This window comes from Pholis gunnellus (assembly GCF_910591455.1).
Source record: "Pholis gunnellus genome assembly, chromosome: 10".
NCBI classification, from domain to species: Eukaryota; Metazoa; Chordata; class Actinopteri; order Perciformes; family Pholidae; genus Pholis; species Pholis gunnellus.
In genome coordinates, this window is record NC_136537.1 from 4,521,104 (window position 1) to 4,546,550 (window position 25,447).

At 42.5% G+C, this 25,447-nt stretch overlaps 3 protein-coding genes across 4 annotated transcripts; all 3 read right to left on the reverse strand.

Annotated features, from left to right (window-relative positions):
* Positions 1 to 489: 489 nt before the first annotated feature.
* Positions 490 to 13,762, reverse strand: snx25 (sorting nexin 25). The gene is made up of 22 exons (XM_079167898.1): positions 13,600 to 13,762; positions 12,583 to 13,333; positions 11,745 to 11,829; positions 9,227 to 9,443; positions 8,484 to 8,656; positions 7,457 to 7,643; positions 6,895 to 6,965; positions 6,211 to 6,401; positions 5,774 to 5,905; positions 5,500 to 5,649; positions 5,248 to 5,376; positions 4,983 to 5,147; positions 4,516 to 4,647; positions 3,969 to 4,109; positions 3,661 to 3,774; positions 3,044 to 3,121; positions 2,660 to 2,743; positions 2,454 to 2,571; positions 2,258 to 2,324; positions 1,732 to 1,913; positions 1,540 to 1,640; positions 490 to 1,429 (listed from the first exon to the last, which is right to left on the reverse strand). Exons 2-22 carry the CDS (start codon positions 12,931 to 12,933, stop codon positions 1,364 to 1,366), a joined length of 2,934 nt encoding a protein of 977 aa, XP_079024024.1. The 5' UTR covers positions 12,934 to 13,333; positions 13,600 to 13,762; the 3' UTR covers positions 490 to 1,363.
* Positions 13,763 to 16,427: 2,665 nt separating this feature from the next.
* Positions 16,428 to 19,836, reverse strand: LOC306701836 (fibrinogen-like protein 1). The gene is made up of 7 exons (XM_079167256.1): positions 19,661 to 19,836; positions 18,640 to 18,808; positions 18,352 to 18,511; positions 18,186 to 18,274; positions 17,604 to 17,692; positions 17,000 to 17,187; positions 16,428 to 16,916 (listed from the first exon to the last, which is right to left on the reverse strand). Exons 1-7 carry the CDS (start codon positions 19,718 to 19,720, stop codon positions 16,718 to 16,720), a joined length of 954 nt encoding a protein of 317 aa, XP_079023382.1. The 5' UTR covers positions 19,721 to 19,836; the 3' UTR covers positions 16,428 to 16,717.
* Positions 19,837 to 20,792: 956 nt separating this feature from the next.
* LOC306701854 (calmegin-like) lies at positions 20,793 to 24,328 on the reverse strand. Of its 2 annotated transcripts, none has more exons than XM_079167277.1 (6): positions 24,245 to 24,328; positions 23,783 to 23,866; positions 23,000 to 23,119; positions 22,752 to 22,854; positions 22,160 to 22,233; positions 20,793 to 21,442 (listed from the first exon to the last, which is right to left on the reverse strand). In XM_079167277.1, exons 2-6 carry the CDS (start codon positions 23,849 to 23,851, stop codon positions 21,434 to 21,436), a joined length of 375 nt encoding a protein of 124 aa, XP_079023403.1. In that variant the 5' UTR covers positions 23,852 to 23,866; positions 24,245 to 24,328; the 3' UTR covers positions 20,793 to 21,433. The 2 variants fall into 2 exon arrangements, with proteins under 2 accessions (XP_079023403.1, XP_079023404.1); XM_079167278.1 differs by having other exon boundaries at positions 23,783 to 23,853; positions 24,245 to 24,315.
* Between the last annotated feature and the right edge of the window lie 1,119 nt (positions 24,329 to 25,447).

The window sequence follows — 25,447 nt, forward strand, 5'->3', positions numbered from 1 at the left end:
AATGTCTTCACTGCAGCTCACTTTACTCATCTTGTGCATTAAAATGGTTACAATAAAAATATTTAACATTACTTTTATATACTTTCCCAATATCAGTACAAAACATTTTAATTGTGGACTGCATTCAAATTATTTATTTGATGAACTTGGTTTTTGCTGAAAGTAGGCAAACTAAATGCTTTGGAAGAGCAAGGCAGGGCCTTTAACCTTTTCTCATTGAAGATTTATATTTTATTTCAATCATCACAAAAAATAAATAGTTAAACATAATAGACAAGTCAAGGAATGGTTCAATTAAAATATGAATAATGCTGGGGACAATTTTTGTACATCTGGATTTGATTTTACGCTATTCAGTGTTTCCTGCTTACACACGCTGGTTCATCTGACAATGTGTGTCAATACTAGTAATATTTATACTTTATATTTATGGATATTATTCAATTCAGTAACAAAAACACATTTAGAGAAAATCAAAAACGCCACATCCACTTTTTGTTTGCAATTTATTGCTTATATAAACGCTCTCTAAACAATTTTTGGTAAAAATAAAATCTATCAATAATAATCATAAATAAAATCATCACAATGACTTTTACATGACATTATATTGCACAATTATAAGCCTTAACAAGAATCACAGAACACAAGTGTTGCTCAGGTTGTGTGTAGGAGGAATGTTCAGAGGTCCGTGGGCAAAGACGCACTTGGTTGCCTTCAGAGGGCGACGGAAAATCGGAACTTCAACTGTCTTTGATGCGTTTAACCAGAGGTCAAACAGCTGATGACCAGACAATCGTGCTGTTTACTATCACAAACTGTGACTCTTCTTTGTAGTCTAGTGACCGCCATGATTTACACAGGAACAATGCATTTGTTGTGGTACAGATCTGACGTTTCAGTGCTATCAAAAAAAAGAAAAACGCAGACGTGGCTCACTTAAATGTCAAAAATACACTTTGTTCTTGCGTGAATGTGGACTTCCAGGTGCAAATGTGATCAGTCTAGTTTAGACGGCCGCTTAAACAGGAAGAAGTCGGGCTCCATTTGGTTTCTCCCTGGTTCAGACAGACAAGTTCAGATCTGTGCCACAACAAAGTCAAAACATCAGCCCCTCGCAGTGACCGGTGTCGGCCCAGCTGTGTCATCGTTTCACAGCAGCGTTCTACTTCCACAAATCAGCACGGGTCTCAGCTCTGACCGACACAGCTGCGTTCTGTCTGAGGATGAACCAAAAGGCCATCTCCCTGTCTGGCTTGGCAGTTTATGATTGGCCAGCTACAGAAAGGCCTTAGATCCAAAGACTCTGTTTGTGTTACTCGTGTGTGTGAGTGTGTGTGCGAGTGTGTGTGTGAGTGTGTGTTCAGATGTTGTCCACCTCTGCGCTGAGTTCAGGGCACACTTCCTTGAGTAACATTTCCATCAACACCTAGCGGAGACAGCGAGACAAAATGATTTGTTTTGCAGCTGTACTTGCATACAGTATAATACATATATATCAGTTAAAGGTTTTTAGATTGACATATGCATCACTCTTACATAGAGAAGATGTTTGTTGGCACTAGCCTCCTGCAGGACATTGAAGATCTTGATGATTCCATAGCGGGCATTCTGCTGGCCGACTAGATTTGCTAGTGCATCTGACAGAAAGGATCATATTGAAACAAGGTGAAGAGATCAGACGTGTTCATGCTTTTAACACCCACAGGTCAGTGCGTGTTCTGCAGCTACCTGGGATATTGTCGAGTAGTTTCTGTTGAGCCCGGTCCCTAGTCTCGATGCGTTCGGAGTCAGTTCGGACCTTGACGTGAGGTGCCAACTTCCCGTTGGGCCAGAAGGTGTCCTTGAACACATTGATGTAACACACCGACATCTGCTCACAGAAGATCCAGTTCACCGTGTCCCGGATCTGTCTAGAATAAAGAATAGAAGATGTTAGCCTCGTGGCTGATCTAGGAAAACATAGAAAACATACGAGTGATCACAGTGCAACCTCTCGCACCGCAGAGCAGGTTAATAAAACACAGCGACATCCAGAATCTGTCAATAAAACTAGAAAGATTCTCATGTACCGTGACTGGTAGTTTGTTGTTAAAAACGGTTCCCTGCAGTACAACAGATGTGAATTTGCCTGCTAGTTTGCCAAATAAGGTGTCAGAGACAGTGGGAATAAATGGAACAAAGTCAATCCTGCAACGTACTTTATGATTGACAGCCTAGGCATAGTTTATCAAAATGCCAACTTGTAAGAACTTACTTGTTGATGGTTCGTCCAAATGTCACCTGGACTAGTGCAATTAGTGTCTTCCTCACCCACTTAAACACTGGGGGGGGGGTAGACAATGAGAGAAGGACACAGATTGGATAAATCCACTGTCAGAAATCACTAACTGCACCTCCAACAAAAACCTTTTTTTATTTCTATATGGATATTAAAACAGTGCACCACTCACTTCCTCTGAGTTCAAAGATCTCTCCTATGAGCATGAAGCAGGGCTCGGCCAGCGCGTCTCTCCTCCCGTCCGTCTCGTCGCCGTAGTCGGACAAGTCGCTGTCGTCGTCAGCCTCCTCCTAGACATTTGCACACACACACAATATCTCAGTGAGGACAGTCCTCGAGTTACCGTTCCTCTAGCGGTCGTGAATGTGATGGGAGTACCTCGGTGTGGGAGAAGAAGTCTCCAGGTAGCCTCTCCAGGAAGGAGGCCAGAGAGAAAGACGATTTCTTCTGGATTGACATCACCTTCAAAAGCAATGGAACAAGATATCATCACTACACCATGTGTAGAATCATCATCACCGCATGGAATCATAACCAATAACAGGATTCGTCCAGGTGAGGACAAACGAACCGGACACGTAATAATCAAGAAAGGGAACAAATCATCACTTTTGTGTCATCGTGTATCGAGTTAACAGCAGCTCAATAACTAATAGGACTGTGTACATATTGGCTGCTGCTTCACATGCAGGCATTTTTAATTAACTGGAATGCATTCGTGCCCTGACTTGTTTGAAAACGTAAGAATGAGAAATTGGTTACCTTGAGGTACTCTGGGGACGGGCTGAGGAACGCATAGAGAGCCTCTGACTGGCACAATCGCTCATCTGTCAGCAGACGCTACACACACACACACACACACACACACACACACACACACACACACACACACACACACACACACACACACACACACACACACACACACACACACACACACACACACACACACACAGTGTCATCATCAACATCATTTAGCTGGTGTCATGCACTACAAAGAGGCAGTGTGAGCTGGGTGGTGTTCTCCAGGGCGGTGGTTCCAAACCTTTATGTCTAACCAGTTTCTACTTCTCTGCTCGCTTGGTTTTCATGAGCTCTTGAAAGAAACACGCGGTGCTCAGCTGCCCCGATATGTATCGCTTTAAACAAACTGTCATTTCTATTCCACAGTCCGTGTACCTCTTGGCAACTGCAGAAGTACAAGTACCCTTAAATATCTGCTCTAGTGTATCTAAATATGTGTGCGTTATGTTGAAGTTAAGCATTGATTTGTTAGTATAAAAGAGTTTTTTTGTCTATTACGGCAGACACCAAGCACCAAAGTGTTCGTCTTGTCAAGTCAGTCGTAAAATGACAGTACGTGCTGTTAGCTGGTTTACCTGGAGAAAGGCATTGAGCTGAGTTTTGCTCTTGTCTAAGAATTTCTGGTCGATGGATTTGAAGGGAAGTTTGCTGAGCGATGGTAACTGGAGTTTCTTCAACGATGGGAAACACTGCGGAAGAAGAAGGCACCAAGCATTAAAAAGGGGAAATTCGCCACCTTTTATGTGGGTTACTAATCAGTGTTGATGGTAAATGTAGTCGATTATTTATATATATATATATATATATATATATATATATATATATATATATATATATATATATATATATATATATATATATATATATATATGTGCTGTGTTACCTCTGTGAGTTTGCGGTGCAACATCTGGAATTCAGTGAGTTTCCTTTGGACACTCCAGCGACTGCTGGCCGTCTCCTCTCCTTCTGCCAGGCTTACACACACACTGTAACACGCTACCGTCTCTCCACCCTCCTCGGTAGCCTGGACACAGAAATGTCTCAATATGATCCACATACAAGAACAGATTTCTGCTCTATCAAAAAGCACGTTGATGTAAAGTGGAAATCAGCCAGTTAGACTACATTTCAAACTGCTCAACTCACTTTCTTTGCTCAGATTTGTCTCTCTTTATTATTTTGATGTTCATTAAATGTGGCCAATATCAGATTCCAGTGTGAACTGAACTGACCTGCACGCCCAAAGGAAACAAGGAGGCCATTGAAGTCCACGTTTACGGTTTTATTTACAAGTTCATACGTAGTGGACATATGCAACAAAAAAGAAATCTAATTTGGGCCACTTTTGCTTGTAGTCTGAACGTAGCAGCTTGCTTGTTTCTTCAGCCATCTGTTGTTTGTAAAAGACAATAAAAGCACAAAGAAAGTACCTCAGCAGTAGTGATCGTAGCCCTCCAGTGGCCCAGGTTTTCACACCACCAGTCAGTCCTGGTGATGTGCTGCTGGAGTTCGCCGTGTTCTTTCTCCATGGCTCCGATCTCCTCTTTTAGTTTGCTCACAATCTACAGACGTACAGGAGGTGCAAATTTGAACCGGCATGCAAACCAGTGACTGAAAGTGACATGAAGACATCTTTAACCCTCGTCAGAATGAGAGTGTTGTGGATATTCTGTCAAGTTACTCACATTCAAACACTTTAAGTATACAAAATGCCCAAGAGCAGGTCCATAGGCTTTGAAGCAAATCAGATTTATTAGAAGATTTTCTTCAGCTCAACCAGTGAACATCTGTCTGACACTGGATGTGCACATTCAGCAACATTATTCCTGTGTTTGGGTGTCTTTAATGCTGTTCTGCTAGGAACTTATGGAGTGAATTCTGCATTTTGTTTGGTTACCTTTTTGTCTGGTTTGGGTGCGTTCTGGATGGAGCCCAGGGCCTGTCGCTTGTACTCCAGCTTGTCGTAGAGTTGGCGGAGTTTGGTAGCGGCGTAGCTGGCCTGCTCATTGATTCTTTTACTGCCTTCATCCCCCACCTCCTCTCCTGCATCTAGACCCTGGCACTACAGCATACATGTACATTTGTTACGATGTGTAGTAGCAGAGGTATACATTTGAGTATCTTAACAGTTTGACCCTTCGACAAAATGATGCATGTCTGACCCCTTCTTCCTCCTTTTCCTCCGTGCTGCACTGTGATTGGCTACCCTGCTCGTCTCTTCTGATCAGCCCATCGTAGTGGTCGGAAACCAGGAAGGAGGGGTAGTAACGCTCTCTCATCGTCTCGGCCACCTGGAGGATGTAAGAGAGCAACGGGGAATGCTTGATTGTCAGTGTAGAGCATTTTGACACGGTGGACCTTTTAATAAGGAGAGCCATGAGTTAACAGTTGGTGAGTACAAAAGCAGCAGTGACCTGTTCTTGTAGTCTGACAAAGACTTGTGTTCCTCTGTTCCCCACCAGGCTCTGTTGGATCTCCTTCAGGAGAAACTTCTCCACTGGAATCTCCCTGCTCTCCACAAAGAACTTCTGGTAGATCTCCCCGACGATTTGGGGCACTTCGTTCTGCACACGTAAACAAACACATAAGCAGCTACTCATCATATTAATGGGTTTTACTAATGGGTTTTACTAGATCAGCAATACCATGCACTATTAGCAGCATTAGGCTAAACCCCACTGCAATCACCTTGTTGGCGGTTTTCAGTGTTTCCACCAGTTCCCAGAAGCTAATCAGAGCTCTCTTATCAACTCTCTCCATGTAAACTCGGAAATGCTCCCGGTAACCTGGATTACACAGGATGTCATCGAACTGGAGAATCTGGATGTGGGGAGGAGAGAGAAGATGACAGAACATCAGCCACGTGGAGCACACTTTGACCCAAAGCACAAGTCCTCCAGCAAAGACACGCAGCTAAAGGGACAGTTCACCCCAAACTCAAAAATACATACCATCGTCCTCTTACAGTACCGGAAGTGCTATCACTTCAATCTAGATGGTTATGGTTGCGAGTTGCCGAAATATATCATTCAAAACGTTCTTAATATCTGCTACAACATTCTCATTTTAAATTATTCAGCAACTTGTTTTCAACCGAGACCACACCAGCTGTAGCCGAGTCCTACCTTCTGACTCTGAGGCTCTTCCCCGTCATCGGCCCCACCTTCCTCGTTGTTCTCGTAGTTTGGTCCGCCGAGGAGGCGGATTCTTTTCTCACATTGTTTCTTAGCAACAGTCAGCTGATTGATGTATCGTTTCATATCTCTGGCCCTCAGCAGGTCTGCCTTCATGGCTGCTGACTCTTTACCTTTTCGCTCTAAGAGAGGGAACAGTGTGAGTCACACAGTTGACATGCAGTTCCCTGGTGAGGAGCCACTGAACCATCAAGAGAAAGTTGCGAGACGTCACTAACTTCATGTGACAAACAGGTTCTTTAGGGAAAGCGTAGTTGCTGATGAGAACAAAGTGTCATACATGGCACTGGTCACTGCTCATTTAAGAGAGAGAGAGAGAGTTCTTGTTGACCGTTCTACAAATGCAAATACGAGCGCACGTCCCTTCAGATTGTGAGAGCTTGATTCAATGGAGAAAAATCGATTGCTATTCCAGCATTGTTATCTCAAAAGGACTTTACAGTGCCACAGTTTTGTGAGGAAAACAGGACGGTGACTCTCACAGAATTGACGCTAAATAACGGCTCATAATCGGGATCATAATCACAACCAAAGAACTGCACAACCCAGCTTTAAATTTCCACATTTCTTTTTGGTTTTGTGACCTGTCTGTCATACGATGAAGCGTTTCTGTACCTTTCTGCTTCTTGAGCTGAGGGAGGCTGCTGATGGTGGTGGCATGAATAATCTCGACCACTATCTGATACCTACAAAGAGAGAGACAGATGCAAAACGTCAATCACTTGTTGGAATCAACTGATACAATTGTCTTGGGATGAATAAACTGAATACTACTGGAGTAAACAAGACATATATATATATATATACGGTCTGATGTGGAACAATATCGTACAGTGTGTAAACATGGAGGTCAATCAGTCTATGTCTACAGATTTGAGATGTACAGTATATAAATATATTAGCAACAATTCAGTATCGAGCCATTCATTCTCAAACTAACAAGACAGTAGAGCAGTACCACGTCCAGTCCGCATTTAGATCTAGTATAAGAGACACTGTCTGTTCCCATGGTAACTCCACAGCAGAAAACAGACTGGTGGTCAACACTGTCTGCTTAAATGTTTATGTATATTTAAGCACACACACAGTATGGTTCTTTTAAAAAAGGAGTCTACGTCCGTACGGGACACACGGTTTAATAAGGCAAGTCTGCGTGTGTGTGCCGTGTGCGTCATGCCTGAGTTGTTTGAGGAAATTGACATCGGCAGAACTTGATATCAGTTTGACGAAGTCTTCGTAGGAGGCAGCGTAGGTGTAGGCTTTCTTCTGCTGCTCAGCCTGCTGCTCCCTCTGCTCCAGCTGGGACAGCAGCATCCGGTTTATGGAGTCTGGATCGCTCAGCACTTCCACCAAAGGTTTCAACACTGCAGCACGCAAAGAGAGAACAGCTGTAGGTGAATGGAAGGATCGACCCAATTCTGCACTTGCTTTGCCGTTTGAATGAAGTCTTGTTTTGACGACACTTTACAGCACTGGTTGTATTCATGCAGTCATAATATACACAGAGATCTGCACTCTACTTAACTACATAAATACTGTCCCTATTGCTATCCACAGCAGGCAAAGAGCGGGTGTAATCAATGACACCAATAATGGTGGTTACATTCCATGTAGGGTTTCCAGTTCCACAGCCCTGGTGTTTTGCCTGTTGGCTCGCTGACGTGGTTTATTGGGACATGTCAATAAAACAATTACTGATGTAGCTGACACAATACAGCAGGAAGCTCAGACACAAACAGTGACAGTAGAAAGAAGAAAGAAACCTAACAGACATCAGTGTCTGATAAAAGTATGAAATGTGAAATACACTTATTATTATAGAAAAACCTTCATCACAACATCCCTGATGTGACTGAAAGCGTGCTGATGTTTTCTCTGTCTGCTTGATCATCCTTCACAGCAGACATGTTCACTTGTCCTAGCAGGTGCCACTAATAACATTAACTTCCATTTGAGTTTCCACAGAAGCCGGGCCAGAAGGCAAAGCATGCACAACACCAGGACCGTGTAACCGGAACACCTGAATGGAATGCAGCCATCATTCATTGTTATAAATTATACACCTGTGCCTTTCCTGCAGTCATATCAAAATGTCTACCGTGAAAAGAAAGCTAATTTACTTGTAATGCGGGATTTCTGACTTTAGAGGACGTGTTCACTAGCTGACCCAAATATACATGTAGTGCCAGACGCAGTACTTGTACCTTTAGTAGTGATGACTTCTGTGAGGCAGCAGCGTAGTGTATGTGACTTGGCATCCTTTTGTGGCAGCAGACATAGCAGCAGTATTCTGGCTACACAGCGGAGGAAGGCCAGCTCGGAGTCCGGACTGATCAAACAGGGATGGAGAGGAAACGGCCGAGTACACTCCTCTAGTCTGCAAACACACACGTACGAAAGGGGACACGGATTAAACTCCAGACATAAACGCAAAGACACAGAGAGAGATGTCAGATCCCATTTGGTCAACAGAGCGAACGCTGCCATTGTTATTCGTTCTTCATATCGAGGTCTTTGCCTCTAACGTGACTGAACGAGACGCGCTGCTGCTGCTGCTACACTGTTCCTAAAGTACTGAAGACGAGGGAGGCCGGACGTCTCTGTAGTGCGATCAAATCACAGGTCTCGCCCGACTTGCTGGGATAATGAAACCAGATGAGAGAGATGTGAGAGATGTGAGTCATCGCTCTGTCTGGAAGTGTAGCTGGTAGACGCTGACTGGAGAGGGAGGAAGCGAGTGCAGAGGATTTTAATGGTATTTATTGCAACAATTTCACCTCATCTGCGCGCACAAAACAACAGTGTATGAACACTGGCTGTTAAACAACTGTGAGTCAGCCCTGAGAAGTGACAAACGCAGAACTTCATAAGCTAAAGTAAACTATTCACAATCGTGTCTGTGTGCATGTGCATGTGCGTGTGTGTGTGCGTGTGTGTGTGTGTGTACCTTGCAGATGCAGCCTTGAGGTCGGTGAAGTGTGTGTGTAGGATTCGGATGGTGTCGTAACACACCACGTTGACGAGGTCGATGTCGGCGAGCCGGGATCGCAGCTGCCCGATCATCTGCCACCAGTCCTCCGACAGCATGGAGTACAACTGGCCCTCGTCATGACTCAGCGGGATGTACCAGGACAGGATGTAGTCCCTGTAGGCGTAGTCAAACACTGGGGACAGACAGGGAGACAGAGAGAGAAGAGTCAGACAGGCAGTTCTCTCTACGTGCAAATGTGAATCCGTTGAGGAAAGAGAAATAGACTTTTTCAACGTTTAAAAGATGCAGTCAGTGATATTCTACCGATACCATTTCGTGCACGAACCATATGGCTGCTGAGATTTCAAGCTTTGTAAACAAGAGGAGCTGTCTCGGCTCGGTTTTCCTTGCGAATGCTCTAATCTCCCAGGACCCCTGAATCACCCACTGCACTAGTTTCATGTCCCGCTGGTGCAGCATTTGAACGGCGGAGAAGTATCATCCGTCCATCTATTTTTTTTTTATACACGCTGCTTATCATGCTACTGTGGTTTTCCCCGGCTGCATGTAGATGTTACTTTAAAGCCATAAGTGACAGCAGCTTTAACATATATGCTGCACAATCACTGAAAAAAGAGGTTGCAACTAGAGCATTCTACACAGTATTATGCATTAAAGAGGAATTTCAACATGAAAATCAACTTTAACGCGGTAATAACTGCACATTGATGCAACGAATTCTGCTTTGAAGGAGTGTGGTTCTTCCTCCTCTGAAACTCCATAAAATATGTGAATCAAATCAAATCTTTCCGGGTTTTTTTATCTGTTAAGTAAAGGAATTTTTATTTTTGTCTTTCAACTATAAAGGGACCTTAACATCTTAACATGGAGAGCCAAAGAGCGGACGTGGTATCGCATGCGACGCTACACTTACAGCAAGTCCAGGGAGTTTCAATGACACGATACATTAATCTGATCTGAGCCAAGACCTGTTTGAATACACATTGGAATGTTGGGGCTTTTTTTTTTTTTTACATCGACCATACAAACAGGTTCTGCATGTTCTGCGTAGGTTTTTGTCCCTCCTCCCAGAGTCCAAAGACATGCAGGTTAGGTGGACTGGTGACTCTGATGCCTGTAGGTGAGAATGAATTTATCCGTCTGTATGAATTACACTTGTGACGTGTCCTCCAGATACCCGGGACCCTGAGAAGGATCAGTGGTTTGGAAATAAGATGGATGGACGGAAAGGCTACTGCTTTAAATGTAGTCCAAGTGCACATTAGATCACCTCCATTTCAGTCCCAATAATCCTAAATGTGTTTGAAATACCGCGTAGCAAATTAGAACACTATCGAGCACCATCTTCTTTTGCTTTGGAGGCCATTGTTACAGCAGGGGAAAGTGTCATAATAACTAAGTTGTAATACATTTTCTTGCGTGCTGTTCCTACCAATCATAAAAAAGCTAACTAATAATCTCAGCTCCTCCGGAAGCTAACGCCTTGAATTGGCTGCTTGGTTTAAATCCAAGAATTGAGCAACATAAAACCGATACACAAACTCCGTTTATCTGAATGAGTGACACAGCAGGACTCGACTGTGACACTAATAACGTCCTCATAAACTCGGACCGCACTACGGCCCAAAAGAAAAGCTTTTCACAACACACACTGGAGCAAATGCAAATACACACCCTTAGTGTAAATCCTGGAGCCATCTGTTACTTGGCAGCCAGACGTACTTTGCCTCTGTCTGTGTGTGTGTGTGTGTGTGTGTGACCAGGACGTTGTACTGTTGTAATCCACTATGAGTGGGAGGGATCACTGAGGGGACATGGTGCCTCAGTCAGCTGTTTTTTTGGTTTGTTTTTTGAAAAAGCAGAAGCTGAAAGTGTTTCCAACAGTGTCAGAAACATTTAAGTGACACTCTTTGAAATGGAGGCGGATTGATTTTTGAGGGACGTGTAAAACTCTATTTTGAGTTTATTTTTTAAACACTGTGGAATTGGCGTACAGCATTGTGGGATTTTTAGCAAAAAGTAGTATCTGGTATCGTTATTAATGTGATAAAATTGGGATATAAACATGCTATTTAATATTATATTGGAAGATTACAGCTGCAACAAGCAAAGCTGAAAGCCAACTTGTGCTACAGCTGTTGGACAGTGCACAGTACTGAAAACACCTTGTAATACCATGAGAAAGGAACTCATGAGAGAGGTGGATTTAGAGATGAATTCAAACCTAAAAGCTTGCTTTCCTTTTCGTCCCATACATTCTGTTGTTGTAGTGTGAGCAGTAAACGTGAAGCTTTAAAACACAAATATCACATTTGATGCTCGAGCGATCTCATATCAAGAATCATGACTTGGTGCACTTTGTTCTTCGCACTGTCATGTCCACAGCTAACGTTTACACGAGACGAACATGGACACAAGAAGAACGCCTCAGAAGATCTCTGAAGCGGCGGCGGCGGCGGCGGCGGTCCATTACCTTCCTTCAGAGCTTTGTCCACATTGTGCGACACCACCACCCTCCTGCTCTGGCTTGACTCCTGAGCGGGCACCAAAAAACGGGCCTGAAAAACAAGAGAATCAGAGATCACGTCCCATCACAGATGGTGGAGGCAAAAAACAGGACGAGAGGGAAAAGACCGAGAGCGGAGCGTTTAATAAGACTCAAATTCTAAAAGGCAGCCCAAATTTGTCAAAGCTCATACAGCATGTCGACCAGACAAATGTTTGTGACAATACTCCTCCATCAGTGCACAGCAGCACACACACACACACACACACAAACACTGCTGAAAGGCAGCCACTGGGTTGTGGCTGGCCATTAGAGGCGAAACCACCAGCCGGTTGCAGTGACATAATTTACTTTGCTTGCGGAATAAATCACCCAGTATCTGTGTGTGTGTGTGTGTGTGTGTGTGTGTGTGTGTGTGTGTGTGTGTGTGTGTGTGTGTGTGTGTGTGTCTAAATCCAGCACCATGACTCCACCTCATCTATTATAGAGCAACACAGCCAGGAATCCAGGAAGATGAGAGAATGAGAGAGAGTGGAAAGATGGGAAAGGGGCGGGAAATAATTGAGGGGGGGGCAAAAGGAGAGGAGAGTGAGAAAACAATATGGAACACAGATGTGTGTGTTCAACATGTTGTTCCTGTTGAAGAGAAGTGCCCTTAGACTTTGTCAGTTTCCTCTCTATCAATGGATTCCAGCAGTTGGTTCTGATTCATGGTGTAATGCAGATGCAATATCATAGTGTGCTGGTAGAGAGTGTGTGCATTGCCGACAGTGTGTGATTAATAATAATAATACCAGAATCTTACCATAAGCTTGTTGAAGAACTCCTGCCGCACAGCTGACTGCCTCCTGTTCCTGTCAAAGCAGCTGACTTTGAGAGGACTCTTCCGGACCAGCAGAACAAAGCTCCCAGCCAGGAAACACAGCAGGGCGAACGACACATAGATGAAGAGCTTCAAGAAGAACGAGGTGAGGGTCAGGCCTCCCCACGCCAGCTGAAACACTACTGCTGCCACCACGCCCAGGCAGAAAGCCGGGACGAACCGGAAAGAGGAGCCGAGGGCAGAGGTGGAGGTGGCAGACATGGGCCCCTCTTCTCCGCCGGCGCTGCTACTCCTTCCAGCCAGAGGTGGTGTGGTGGTTGAGGGGGTGGGCATGCTGCGACCCCACCATCCATATATGTGCCACTACTAGTTAGGCTGGAAATGTGGTCCGCTAGTCTATACGCCAAGTCCGACTGGTAGGTATACTGTGTGCACTCGTGTGTACCCTCGACTACAGCGCTGTCTCCAAGACGAGGCATCCCGGCTCTGACATCTCCCCTCCGACCCACACCGCTATAGTGTCCGCGCTCCTAGCATCGACCCGCCCCCGGCGGCCACCACAGTCGGCACGGAGCCCCGTCAGCTCAGTCATCCACGGCACGGTCCTCCAGACGACAGACCGGGGGCACCGGGGTTGACTTGGAATCGGAGACAGGAGCTGCCGGTCGCTCAGAGAGCGGAGACCCGGGGAGCGATGGGAGAGATGTAGCTCCGGAGCACCATCCACCGTCACCTTGGAGACAAATAGGTGGAAGGGTAGCTTAGTGACTGTTGCTAACCACCGGGGCTAGCAGGAAGCTGGACTAGCTAAGTAGCCAATATAAGTTACGGTTTAGCTGCTTTAAAACTACAAAATACATCAAATACAAGCAAGAGCCAGCAAATAACCGCGAACTGCGGTGTAGTTTGACTACTACGCAAACTGCAATACTGACAGCTAGCCGACTAGCTTGTTTGCTAAGCAACCAATTTCACATCAGCTAACGTTAGCTTACTTACCTGTCGTTATGAAGGGTGAGCGACAACAGCGCTACATTCTCGCTTTCCTCTGGGTGGAGTAATGTATCGGGGACTTTGCGAATGAATTAAACGTATTATAAACGCAACGACAGAATAAATCAAGTCCAGAATGCCCAACAGATCAAAACAAGCTACTGTTATTCTCCCCGAGCTCCAGCTGACTGACAATCTCTGTGAACGTAAAGGCTGTCAGCCAATCAGCGCTCGTGTTAACCGCGGACGGTGCGCCTGTTTTATGTATCAGAACAGCCCGAATGGACGGGGGTGTTTTGTTTGAACGTTGTTGTGGGTGCACTGGGGAAAAGACGAACCAGCTGGGAGGCTACGGGTGGTAATCAAGCGTACCACGAGATAAAGGATCATGCCTCTCTGACGATTGTTTTATTTTCTCGTATATGGTTTAAATTGCTGTCTGACTGTTTTCGGCTTTGTGCTAACGTTACAGAGGTGTCTTAAAGTACAAATACAAACTAATGTTTTTATTTTTCACATTTTACACAGTGTCAACTTACATTTCAGCCATATTCAATCCAGATAGTTTATAGGCTACAATTAAGGGCTATTATTAATTCCTAAAGGCTTGATATTCAGAAAGGAAACTACATTTTAACAACAACAAACACGCTCAGAGTAATAGGGTCACAGTCATTAAGCAATTTTAATATAAGGATTTATAATCAATACATTAATGGCAGCAGATCACTTTTCATCAGTGGCTCAAACAATATTACAGATACATTAGATATTTGTTGATTTATGTTCATTTTGGGCTATACTGGCATGCATGGATTTGCTTTTTGCACAACAATCATAAGTCCAGTTGTGATTACAACGCTTGTGCAAGTATTTTCACTTGCCTATGATAAATCCAACCTTTGAATCCAACCAAACATTGCCTTTGTGGCATAAATCACCCCTTCACAATATGTGGGAAATGGGACTCTTATTTTTACAGTAACCCTGATCTATCAATAAACAAATTGTGTATGATACAGAGAGAATCCGAAAGGATATGAGCATTATAACCAGCCTCTATCCAAGCTTTCAGAGATGCTAACACATGATCAGTAAAGTGTGCAAAAGGTTATGGTTAACGTTAAAGGGACAGTTCACCCCAAAATCTAAATATTTTTCCTCTGCTTTTGAATAGTCCCATCATATTGGAAAGAAGGCAGACATATTTATGTCTGATATGTCCACAGCTAGGCAACTCACACCAAAACAATCTAGATTGATAAAAAAAAAACACTATACAGGTAAGAGGAAAAATATGAATTTTTCATATTGGGGTGAGCTGCCCCTTTAAGGCATCCTTGACTGTGTAATATTGAATACACCATATATAACTGTGCAAGAATATGAAATGACTCAATGGACAAAGGGAAGTGATTCCTTGTTTTATTCTTTGAATCGTGGTTATGAAGTACAGATGTGACGACCCCTCTAATCCACTTTGTACATAAATGTGCGTATTTATTACTGTTCTTTGTCCGACAGGATGATGATCATCAGCTGATGAGCCACACCTGAGCCTGGTGTGGTTATAAAAGCTCACCACCTTGATTTATATTTCTCTTCCTCGGCTGACACAGCATCCATTCTGTTTTTGGTTGAGTCAGACATTTTCACACACCCACACATGCTTACATTATTGATTACTAATTTTCCACATTTGCTCTTACTTTGTACATAAATGTGCTTATTTATTACTGTTAACTTGTCTGGTCTCCCATGTTTTCTTGCATTCTTTGAGCCAGGCTGTAACACAGAGAATACTAAAACCCTGAAAGGAATCCTTTATATTTGTGTTTTTCTTACATTATGTCACTTGTAACAACTTACCAAAGAAATAACTCTATCGTTGCGCACCATTCTTTTTCATTGTATTTATGTAATTCTTTTATATCAAATGTTTGTGATACAATTTATATTAATCTTCATTAAATCTGCGCAAACTCCCAGTGCTGAGCTCAGCTGCTCGTGTATTATTGTATAAAAAGAACACTTTCCAGTTCTTATTACAGCCATTTTCAATTATCAGTCCAATCTTTCTGTCTGTGTCTGACACACACATGATGACATCAGATTTCCCTTTTCTCCACCAAAACAGACAGCTGTGTGTGCAAGTTACTTCCCCTTACAATATGCATGTATCGAAACCAGGCAAAAGGTTTCACAAGTCCTCTAGCAAGTATATGTAAGTTGCTTAAGTCTTTAAAGATTTCACTATATTGTTAAAATGTACAGCTTCATTCCACTTCAGAAATGTGGACAATTGAATCTTTGGTTTGTCTTGGCTATATTTACTCAGGTACTGCTACTTTGCTCCATCCATATTCAATCTGCAGCATTTCTGAGAAGTGAGATTTATGTTTCAGTGTGTTTTTTTTTATTTGAAATATGATTCCACAACAATTATTAAAGCTACAAGCAGCAATGATCAGCGGTATATTGGCGAGACAGCAGTTGACGCAGCCGTGAATCTCTGTGACCATCAGATACCTCAAGAGTTAGAAGTTTTTGACGCTGGAAATTATGTGTTGCAAATATTCCACCACTTCTTTTATCCACTATGAGGCGCTAACGAACATGCGCGAGAATGCATTACGTTGCTCAATATCAAGTGTAGAACACATCATGAAAATGTCCCGTAAAGTGGATTCTGTTTGCCGCATAACTAGCTGACTAGCTGACTTCCTGTTGCCAGTAGCAATGGCACCATGACTATTGGTTTGTTCACATCCTCAGGCCAATACTTTCATCAAGCATGCCATGTTTGGGACAGATTTGAGCAAGTCCAGTGGAGTTACATCAGCTTGTTTTTAATGGCAAATCACGTGAAAATGGCCGGCACGCCACGGTTACGCCATTCCATAAAACATAAAGCTTTTAATACATTTTAATCACAACGGTCTTAAGATTTGGATCTGATCAATTCCAGAGAAGGTTGCACCTGGAAAAGGCCAAAAATGCAGGGAAAAATATCATACTCCCTATTAGGTTTAGAAAATGTGCAAATGCGAAATTTTGTAGTTTGCCCAGCTGTTTCAGACCAAAATAGTGGAGCCAAGAAGACTTGATATCCCTCATGTCAGATCTAGGAAGCTGGTCTACGAGGAACAGCGTTGGGGTCGTCAATGGGATCGAGCTTGAAGTCAGTCGGTCGCAGCTTCATGACGCTTGTCTTCAGGGAGTACCACCATCCTCTCCAAGGGTACCAAACCACACCATCATCCGTCATCGCATTGTAGTACCCATTGGGGTAGTACATGCCATTAAGATGGGCTGAATGACACCTAAGGAATGATAGAATTTTTTTTTTTTCATGAAAAAATGTGAGCATTTAGCTGCATGCGAATATATTTAATGGAACTCGTACTTGTTGAACCACCAGCCTCCTTTGTCTTCCTGTGCGCAGTTTCCTTTGTAATTGTCGTTGTCCTGGTCGTAGGTGCTGAATCGGACGCCCTGGTGACTGGCCCACTCTGACACACCAACCCTATAGCTTCCAGACAGAGCATCTCCAACTGTACCTCGATAGGTTCCAAAGGTAAGTCGGTAGTGATCCTGTAGAGAGGGTGATATGAGCAGAGCTGCTCAACTTGCTTCAAATAAAAGCAATAGTTTGATATTTTTGGAGAATACGTAAAATTCTTAAAGCTGGACAACACCGGGTTAATTGTTTCCAGTCTTTATGCTAAGCTAAGCTAACCAGCTGCTTGCTTTATAGGTTCATATTCAGAGTAGATCTATAGACATAAAACTACATATTTGATCTCATTCTCAGCAAGAAAGCCAATCATTTCCCAGAATGTTGACGATTCCTTCAAGCCTGTACATAAGGTTAAAGAGGGAAGATTATATAAACACATGTTTACAAGATGGTTAGATGCACCAAGTAACTATATCTGAGATGTATTGTTCCTTTCCTAAGCATTGTCAAGCATTGTCTCTACATTTTAGTGGTCAGTCAGTTTCAACACCTCTTTGTTGGCCACTTTGAAGTTCTTGTACTCGGCATAGCCCTGGTAACCATCAAAGTCTCCCAGGTTAATCATCAGAGAATAGTTCCCTGTAACAGACAAACAATAAAAGCCTTCTGAAAATACAAAAAGAAGAATTATTCATTTTTTGGAAGGTTCTGGCAGCTTGGGGGCAGCAGAACAATACTGATCATGTTGGCAAACGGTTGACTATTAACACACCCAACAGATATGGAGCAACATTAGCTTTCATTTGGAATCATGTTTCTGTACGTGATGAAAGTCCAAAATTCACTTTTCTCCGAGCTCTATTTTTGGTCTCCACCAACTCCTGAGAGAAAGACGGTTGGTAACAACGGTGAGCGTGACACAAAACAGTGAAGATAGGGGTTTGAAAACCAAAACAATGAGCTGAAAGATGCTAAAATGCTCCGTAGAGCTGAGGGGATCTGCAGAGTCGGGTGATAATTCTCAGCAGGTCTGTCGCTGTGATGCTACTTTTCACATTACAAGTAATAATTCATTGATTAGAGCAGCTTTAAATTTCACAATTTAAATATGTTTTTTTGCAGTGGTATCAACCTTGTGTGGTGATGTAGTGCAGGTTGTCATTTCCGAGCCAAAACTCAGCAGCCATGTCTCCAAAACCATCTTTATACTCTGCCCACGACCTGACAGGTACAGATAGATAGATAAGATGCTTTTCATTTCAGTATTATACACTAGATATCAGATGTCACAGACACACCTGTTAAACCTCTCCGTCCCATTGATCCGTCTCTGAATGACGATCCAACCACCTCCATCACTCATATCACAGTAGACTCTGACTGGGTGAGGGCTGCCGTGGGGTTTGATTGTGTAGAAACCACTGGATTTGGAGCCAGAACTGAAGAGCTGGGAGCAGTCTGAAACACAAACACACTGTCTGTATTTGGTGCATCATCTGGCTCCCATTTCTGCAATGTGAGACCTGAAACAAGATATTTTAAGCTCTCAAACGCTGTTTTGCAGTCCTAAAGGCCGTGGCCCTGACCTGTGGACTCGTTGTCCTGGCTCTGGTCGGTTCTGGCTTTGTCCTCGATGCCCGGTTGGCTCAGCAGTTGCAGTCTGTGTAGGAGGACCTCTTGTTTCTGAAGCTGGCCCTTCAGAAGTGTCTCCTGTTCCCGCAGACGAGCCACCTCCTCACTGCAACTGCCTGACGCCTACGCACACATTTGGATTACTGTATGTGTGAGGATCTTCACTAATATTCATTCCACAACTCTGAGATTGAATATGCACGGAGTAAATATCTATTGTTTAAAAAAAACAGTATGTTAATATGGGAGGCTGAGGTTTGATGGGGATTATGCACCAAGACTATTTCTTTGCAGTGACTATCTCACAGTGACGACACAAACAAACAAGATATAACATGTTAATTAGTGAGCTTTTTCCACTTTCGGACACAACCAGGCCAGCTCTTTCCCCCTGTTTCCAGTCTTTATGCTAAGCTAAGCTAACCAGCTGCTGGTTCAAGCTTCATGTTTATTGTACAGATGTGAGAGTGGTGTCAACTTTGTCCTCTTAACTCCCAGCAAGGAAGCGAATAAGCGTGTTTGCCAAAATGTTTTAACTGTTCATTTTAAGAGAACACAACCAGACAAAATGACCTCGCTTTTTAAGTGTTTCCTTATTTGCAACGTGGTGTCGACAGGTACATAAATACAAGAATACTCTGACAACAACAAAGATATCACAACTACCATTGCCAGGATATGGTTAACGATGCCCATTGCTGTTAAAACAGGGCGAGTATTTTGATAGTGGTAGTGTGAAAAAGTAACATGAGGCTGTTTGTCACTTTCACTGCGATTAGTCCCGCAACTTGAAAAGACTACATTTTAAGTTGTATGTAGATACAGCAAGACCATGAACAATAATACATATCCAGATATGAAAATATATGATATGAGCACATTCGCATAAGCACACATAATGATGTCAGGGAGAACATCTATGGCTAAGAATTGAAATATTTCTGCAGCCTGACGGCTTGTTGGCAGAGTACTCACACATAGAGAGCAAGCTGCGATGACCATCAGTCCTGTGAGCAGCAGCCGCGAGCCTCCCATTCCTCTTCTTGTCTCGATGGCAAAACTAAAAGATAAGAAGTCAAGACAAAAGGAGACTTCTAGTTGTCAGAGTTTAGTATTTTTTTTTTATTGTTCCCCACACATCTGGAGCCAAACAAAACTGTGTGCGAGGAGGAGAAGAAACTGCCGAAATGCCTGATTCTCTACAGTCATAAACTAGAAGAAATATGCAGGGAGTGTCTAGAGAACAGATGATCACTTGCCAAAGGTAAAATAAATGTGGGGAAAATCTCTTTTTGTTCTATTATGTAATAGAAAAAAAGAGCAGAGAAGAGATGTGTGCCATTGTTATTTAATAGAAGGCAATGTGAAAAAAAATATATCAACACATTCCTCTACAAGCATATGCATTTGATCAGAGGAAACAAGGCCCAAAATGCATCATAAACATCCCCCAAATCCCTCTCCTTTTGTCTGTGGTCCACCATCTGTCCTCTCCATTTCCTTCATTGCTCTCTTCTGCTCTCCTCCGGCCAGCTCTGTGATTTCCCTGCTCCTCCATGGCCACTTATCCAGCTCTGTGAGTGTCATTGAAAGACTCGAGTAGTCATTTTGTTGATGAGCAGCATGGTGCCATTTCAAATAAACGTTGCGAGCAGCTAAATGCCACTGAGGGTCAGCTGTGAACAAGGCGGGAAGCGGCAGAGCCAGAAGGAGACATTTCATCTAAGAGAACCACAAAGGAATCTAGAGAATCCTGCTGAAGCTGTGCACAGCTGCAGCTGTGGAGGTCACTGTCAGATCCTGAAAACTGTATTAATGAAAAAACAAGACCAGTTCGTGTCACAGGGAGGTTTTTATCTGCCATCAATGGCTGACGTTAATGTTGACATCTGCCTTCAATAGCCACCAGGTAGTGGCGCTAGTTTCATACACAACCAAAAGACAGACCTGAGATGATGAGACCGTGTTATGTATTAATCAACTTCTTACTATCTACACCGAGAGAAAAAGAAGAGTTCTTCAAATGTAATACTCTCAGATAGATTTTTGCCATTGTGTGTGCAATAAAAGTAATATATTCATAATAAAAAATAAAACAATATATATATATTTTTTTTTATTTATTTCAATAATATCAACAACAATAATAATCATAATACATTACTAATACAATTTATACGTCACATGAATAAATAATTACAACTACTACTCTTACATCAATTCATTTGAAAATGAATCAAAACTATAATACAGTCAGTAAGTCCTCACACATTCACACTGTGTGGTTCTAGGGGTGTAACGATCCATCGATCTGGATTAATATATTGATTTAATGATCAGAGATTCAATAACATCGATGAAAACTGAAAACATTGATACATATCATCATCTTTACACCTTTACTTTGAAATTCCCATGGCACATCTGTCAATGTTTCCATCCACGTGCACCTCAGAAACTTGCCTATTGATAGTAATTAAATATTAACAGTAATTAAATTGTCTGAAATTGAAGTGTCGATCGCAGGCCCCTGAGCCGAATCGAATCAAAATTGTAATCAGGTGGACTTTGTGATAACAAAGTGAATCTTGGATCGTTGTTTAAAGAATTGATATAATGCATCGCGATGAAACCTGTGATTTACGGCGCTGGTTTTATCCACTCATCAATACGGCCAAAGATGTGATCGCTCAGCATCCTCTTGTGTGTTGGTGGTGCTCTCCTCTCCTGGGGTCGTTGCGTTAATGATCATTGATCCTTCACAAATACACACACACACACACACACAATTAGTCTTTATACAGTGTCAGCGACAAGACTGTAAATTACAGATTAAATAGATCCTTGATGTTCAAAATCCATTAAAGAGTTCTGGTAATAAAATCATCACTGTGATAAAAGGTCTTCGTGGTTCCAGGAGAAAAAATATGCTAATTTGGCAAAGCAACAGGTAAAATGCACATACATTGTTATGGCCTCTAACATAATATCTAGAAACTTAAAGGGGTAATAGTTGAAGGACTGGTGTTGCCAGGGATTTCAGCTAAAATGCCAAAAAGGAAACTCAAGCTCTACCCAAACAGAGCATAATCATTGTTATTAGCATTCCAGTATTCTTCAAGATGATGTATGACCTCTTTACCAGACATTTGGGTTGGAGCTGTCCTCTGTGTTCTGATGTTGTTTTTTGTCGATAGCACAGTGCCAGAACATTCCCCAAACTGTGGTCATGGGTTATTCATCAAATGAACTGCCCTTTTTTAAACCCGCTCACCACAGTTATACATACTCTGTATTATTGAGCACCTTATGATCACAAGACCAGCTGATCCACGTATTATCATACAAATTAAATCTACTTTGATGGATGGATGTCAGCTTTCAACTGTGCGTTTGCACCTTTAGAATCAACATTATCACAGTATCATGACAGTATCAGTCATTATCAACTCCATAGTGTCTGTTGAATCTTACCTTCAGGTCTAAGTCACACTTCCTCTGTTTACCATGAGTGTCTCTCCTCCTCGTTCCAGCTCTGTCAGCCTTTCCTACACATAGAAGAGAAGACACTATCATTACCACTAACATCTGGACTCCTAACATGCCCCAATGATGAAAGAAAAGTGCACAAGTGCCCCCTTGGAAGCCCAAAACGTGATGCACCCTCAAGGGTGCCCTTCCAGTGAAGAAAACATGATGCATTGGCCTCTAGGGTACCTCTCCAGGAGAGAAAATGTGATGCAGTGCCCCCTAGGGTGCCCTTCTGTGGTGAAACGTGATGCAATTCTCTTTAGAATGCCCTTCCAGTAGAGAAAACATGATAAAGTGCCCTGGAGGGGGCTCTTTGAGTTGAGAAAACATGATGCAGTTCCTTCTGGGGTGCCCTTCCAGTGAAGAAAACATCATAAAGTGTCTCATAAAGTTCACTTCCTGGTGAGAAAACATGCAGTGCCCTCTAGGGAGACCTTCCAGTGAATGAAACGCATGCAAAAAACAATGCTTCCCCTCAGACAGCCTGAGACCACCTCTACTACCTGTACTTGCAATAATAAAAACAAAACATTACCTTTGATATGCGCTGCCTCTGTCTGCTGTGAGAACTGAGGATCATCCGGTAGAGCATCATCAGACTTCTTGTAGTAATACTGTTGATCAGGGGGACCAAATCTCTACATAGAAACACATGCACATGCTTTGACTGCTTGTATAGCTAAACTGTTTTTCGAGAGGACCAAACACAAATCATGCTGCATAAAGTTCTAATGCTGGATAACAACACACTCAAATCCACATGCACAAACGGGCATATTCTACCTTGTCAGGCCACATGAAGCTAATGAAGAGAATGGCAGGAAGTCCAACGGTGAAGACGTAGACCCCCCAGAGCCAGGGACGCTGGACGGTGGCCGTTAGGAGGCTCTCTATGATACCGGGCTGCAATACACATCCACTGTTACAGAATATGTCGCCTGTTATTTGATAATGTCTACAGTATATCCAACCTACGGGTGCAGCATACATAATTGTTAACAAGCAACAAAACAAAAACGGCAATACCTCGATAATAACACTATGACCACAAAATGATCATGTGAAAGTACAAAATTAGGAAAGGATTCGAATGAGAGAATGTTTTGGATTTAAAAAGGAAAAGAACATAATTTAGGAGGGAGACCATAAAAGCTACATACAGGAAATATGCTGACTGTAGCATACTTATGTATATGCAGTTATATATCCAAGCACCAGGTGGTGTATGAATCTGATTAAAACCTGAGACAGGTGTTGCCGCTTTGGGAAGCACATAGTAACAGTGTAATATCTTAACACGTTTTTTCACTTTGATGGCGGACTTCGACACTATTTATTATTCATAAGAGTGTCCAAAATATAGTCGAAATAATAAACAATTTTCGTATTGTTTGTTAATGATTTATAATGGTAATTATTAACAATATTAAATAATTATATTTATAATATCATTTGTGCGTCTACAGTATGTGTACGTGTGTTGTCATCAATACATATTTTGCAAAGAAAAATAATTCTCTTTTTTTCCTAATAGTGATTAATAGATAGAATTGCGATAAAACGTACCTGTGCTGCAGCAGACACAGGTGTCACGCTGGCTACCAGCATACACAGGCACACACAGCTCATCTCCATGTCTGAAACACACACCTCCATGTAACACACATTCATACACATATAAGATGTATGAGACCTGTCCACATACAGTACACACAGTAACGGTAAATACACTGCATGTGCACACACAACGTGAAACCAACACACACGCACAGACTCTGAATGAGGAGTAAAGAACTATCTCGATCCAGGACTACAAAGACAGAAAGATAAGCAAGCAAGCAAGAACGAAAGAAAGAAAGAAGATTATAGACACACACTGCTGATAGAGCAAAGACATATGCACAAGGGGAAGAGTCCGAGAGCAAGCCGAGAGGGACGAAAAACAGAAGATTAAAAAGGGAAAGAGGTGAAAGTAAAAGGAAGAGAAGCACAGAGGAAGCTACAGAGGACCAAACAGCACGTTTCTACCTTTTTAACAGCGATTTCTCACACGGTTCACAAGTTCCTTTAACGGGACTTCCTGAAATCTTGCAGTCATGTTACGTTGGACTTTGATCCCAAGTCACTTGCTGACAAGTCTGCCGAGCGTGCAGTGGCCACATTAGAGGAGTATTAACATGAACGGCCTTTCATGGTTATGAGTAGCTGTGTTCAGTGTATGTCATGTATCATGCTCAAAATAAATGGTCAGTGTAAGGGTAGTATTTAACAGTATTTTAATTAATACTAAAGCTGCTGATAAATAGTGAAGGATTGGTTTCAACAAGAGTAAACAGCATTTAAAACATCTATGAGACAGAAAAGCAAGGAAGGTTTTTCAGAAGAAGAAGAAAATGTTTCCATTTTAATTTATGGAAAGTTCACGTTATTGAAGAACAATATAAGCATAATATAATCAAATTGCTTGTGTTGTTTCATATGCATTCATTTAGGACATAAAACAAATAATCAGTCGTTGCTCTGGCCACCATAAAAAAAATCATATACATTTTTATTTTCAAATTATAATTGTGAAAAAAAGGCTTCAAGCGACTTACGAATAACCTTTATAGACAACACTACACCTGTAACAGAAAATGTGCTGAGAGGGATAGTTTGACATTCCTTCTACTGAAATACGTTCTACTTGAGCACTTTATTTTATCCAGGGAGAATGAGACGTTTCGACCAATTCAACAATCCACTGGACTTGTGTTAATGAAGTTTAAGATGATGCATCTGTGCCATATTCAGCTGTCATAACCGGACAGTAATCACAAGCATTTATGGAGATTTACCTCAACCTACTGGTCACTACATTACATTACAGTCATTTAGCAGACACTTTTATCCAAAGCCACTTACAAATCAGATTATATCACATTCACACCGTAGACACAGCTACGGGAGCAATTTTTGGGTCAAGTGTCTTGCTCAAGGACACATCGACATGTGACCAGCGGAGCCGGGGATCGAACCACCGATCCTCTGATTGAAGGACGGCCCCACTCTTAGCCACAGTCGCTCAATGACATAACAGAAGACACAAGTGGACACTGTACTTTTTAATGTTCCATAGTAGTGTACTGGTTAGTTCTGTCGTAGCCAGTATGTTATTTTACAATGCAATCTTACAGCCCGTTCCACAGGCACGTTTCTAGTGTCTGATCGGGGCATAAGTTGCTGCACACA

Excerpts from the sequence above, each read along its gene's own strand:
- snx25 (XM_079167898.1), bottom strand. The coding sequence starts at position 12,933 with ATGCCCACCCCCTCAACCACCACACCACCTCTGGCTGGAAGGAGTAGC. Across the intron at positions 4,648-4,982 it reads CACCCAAACCAGACAAAAAG|ATTGTGAGCAAACTAAAAGA; the intron begins GTAACCAAACAA and ends GTACGTCTGTAG. Across the intron at positions 1,430-1,539 it reads CCAACAAACATCTTCTCTAT|GTGTTGATGGAAATGTTACT; the intron begins GTAAGAGTGATG and ends TGTCTCCGCTAG.
- LOC306701836 (XM_079167256.1), bottom strand. The coding sequence starts at position 19,720 with ATGGGAGGCTCGCGGCTGCTGCTCACAGGACTGATGGTCATCGCAGCT. Across the intron at positions 18,809-19,660 it reads TCGCAGCTTGCTCTCTATGT|GCGTCAGGCAGTTGCAGTGA; the intron begins GTGAGTACTCTG and ends ATGTGTGCGTAG. Across the intron at positions 18,275-18,351 it reads GGGACGGAGAGGTTTAACAG|GTCGTGGGCAGAGTATAAAG; the intron begins GTGTGTCTGTGA and ends TGTACCTGTCAG.
- LOC306701854 (XM_079167277.1), bottom strand. The coding sequence starts at position 23,851 with ATGGAGATGAGCTGTGTGTGCCTGTGTATGCTGGTAGCCAGCGTGACA. Across the intron at positions 23,120-23,782 it reads CTGTGTCTGCTGCAGCACAG|CCCGGTATCATAGAGAGCCT; the intron begins GTACGTTTTATC and ends TGTGTATTGCAG. Across the intron at positions 22,855-22,999 it reads GCTTCATGTGGCCTGACAAG|AGATTTGGTCCCCCTGATCA; the intron begins GTAGAATATGCC and ends GTTTCTATGTAG.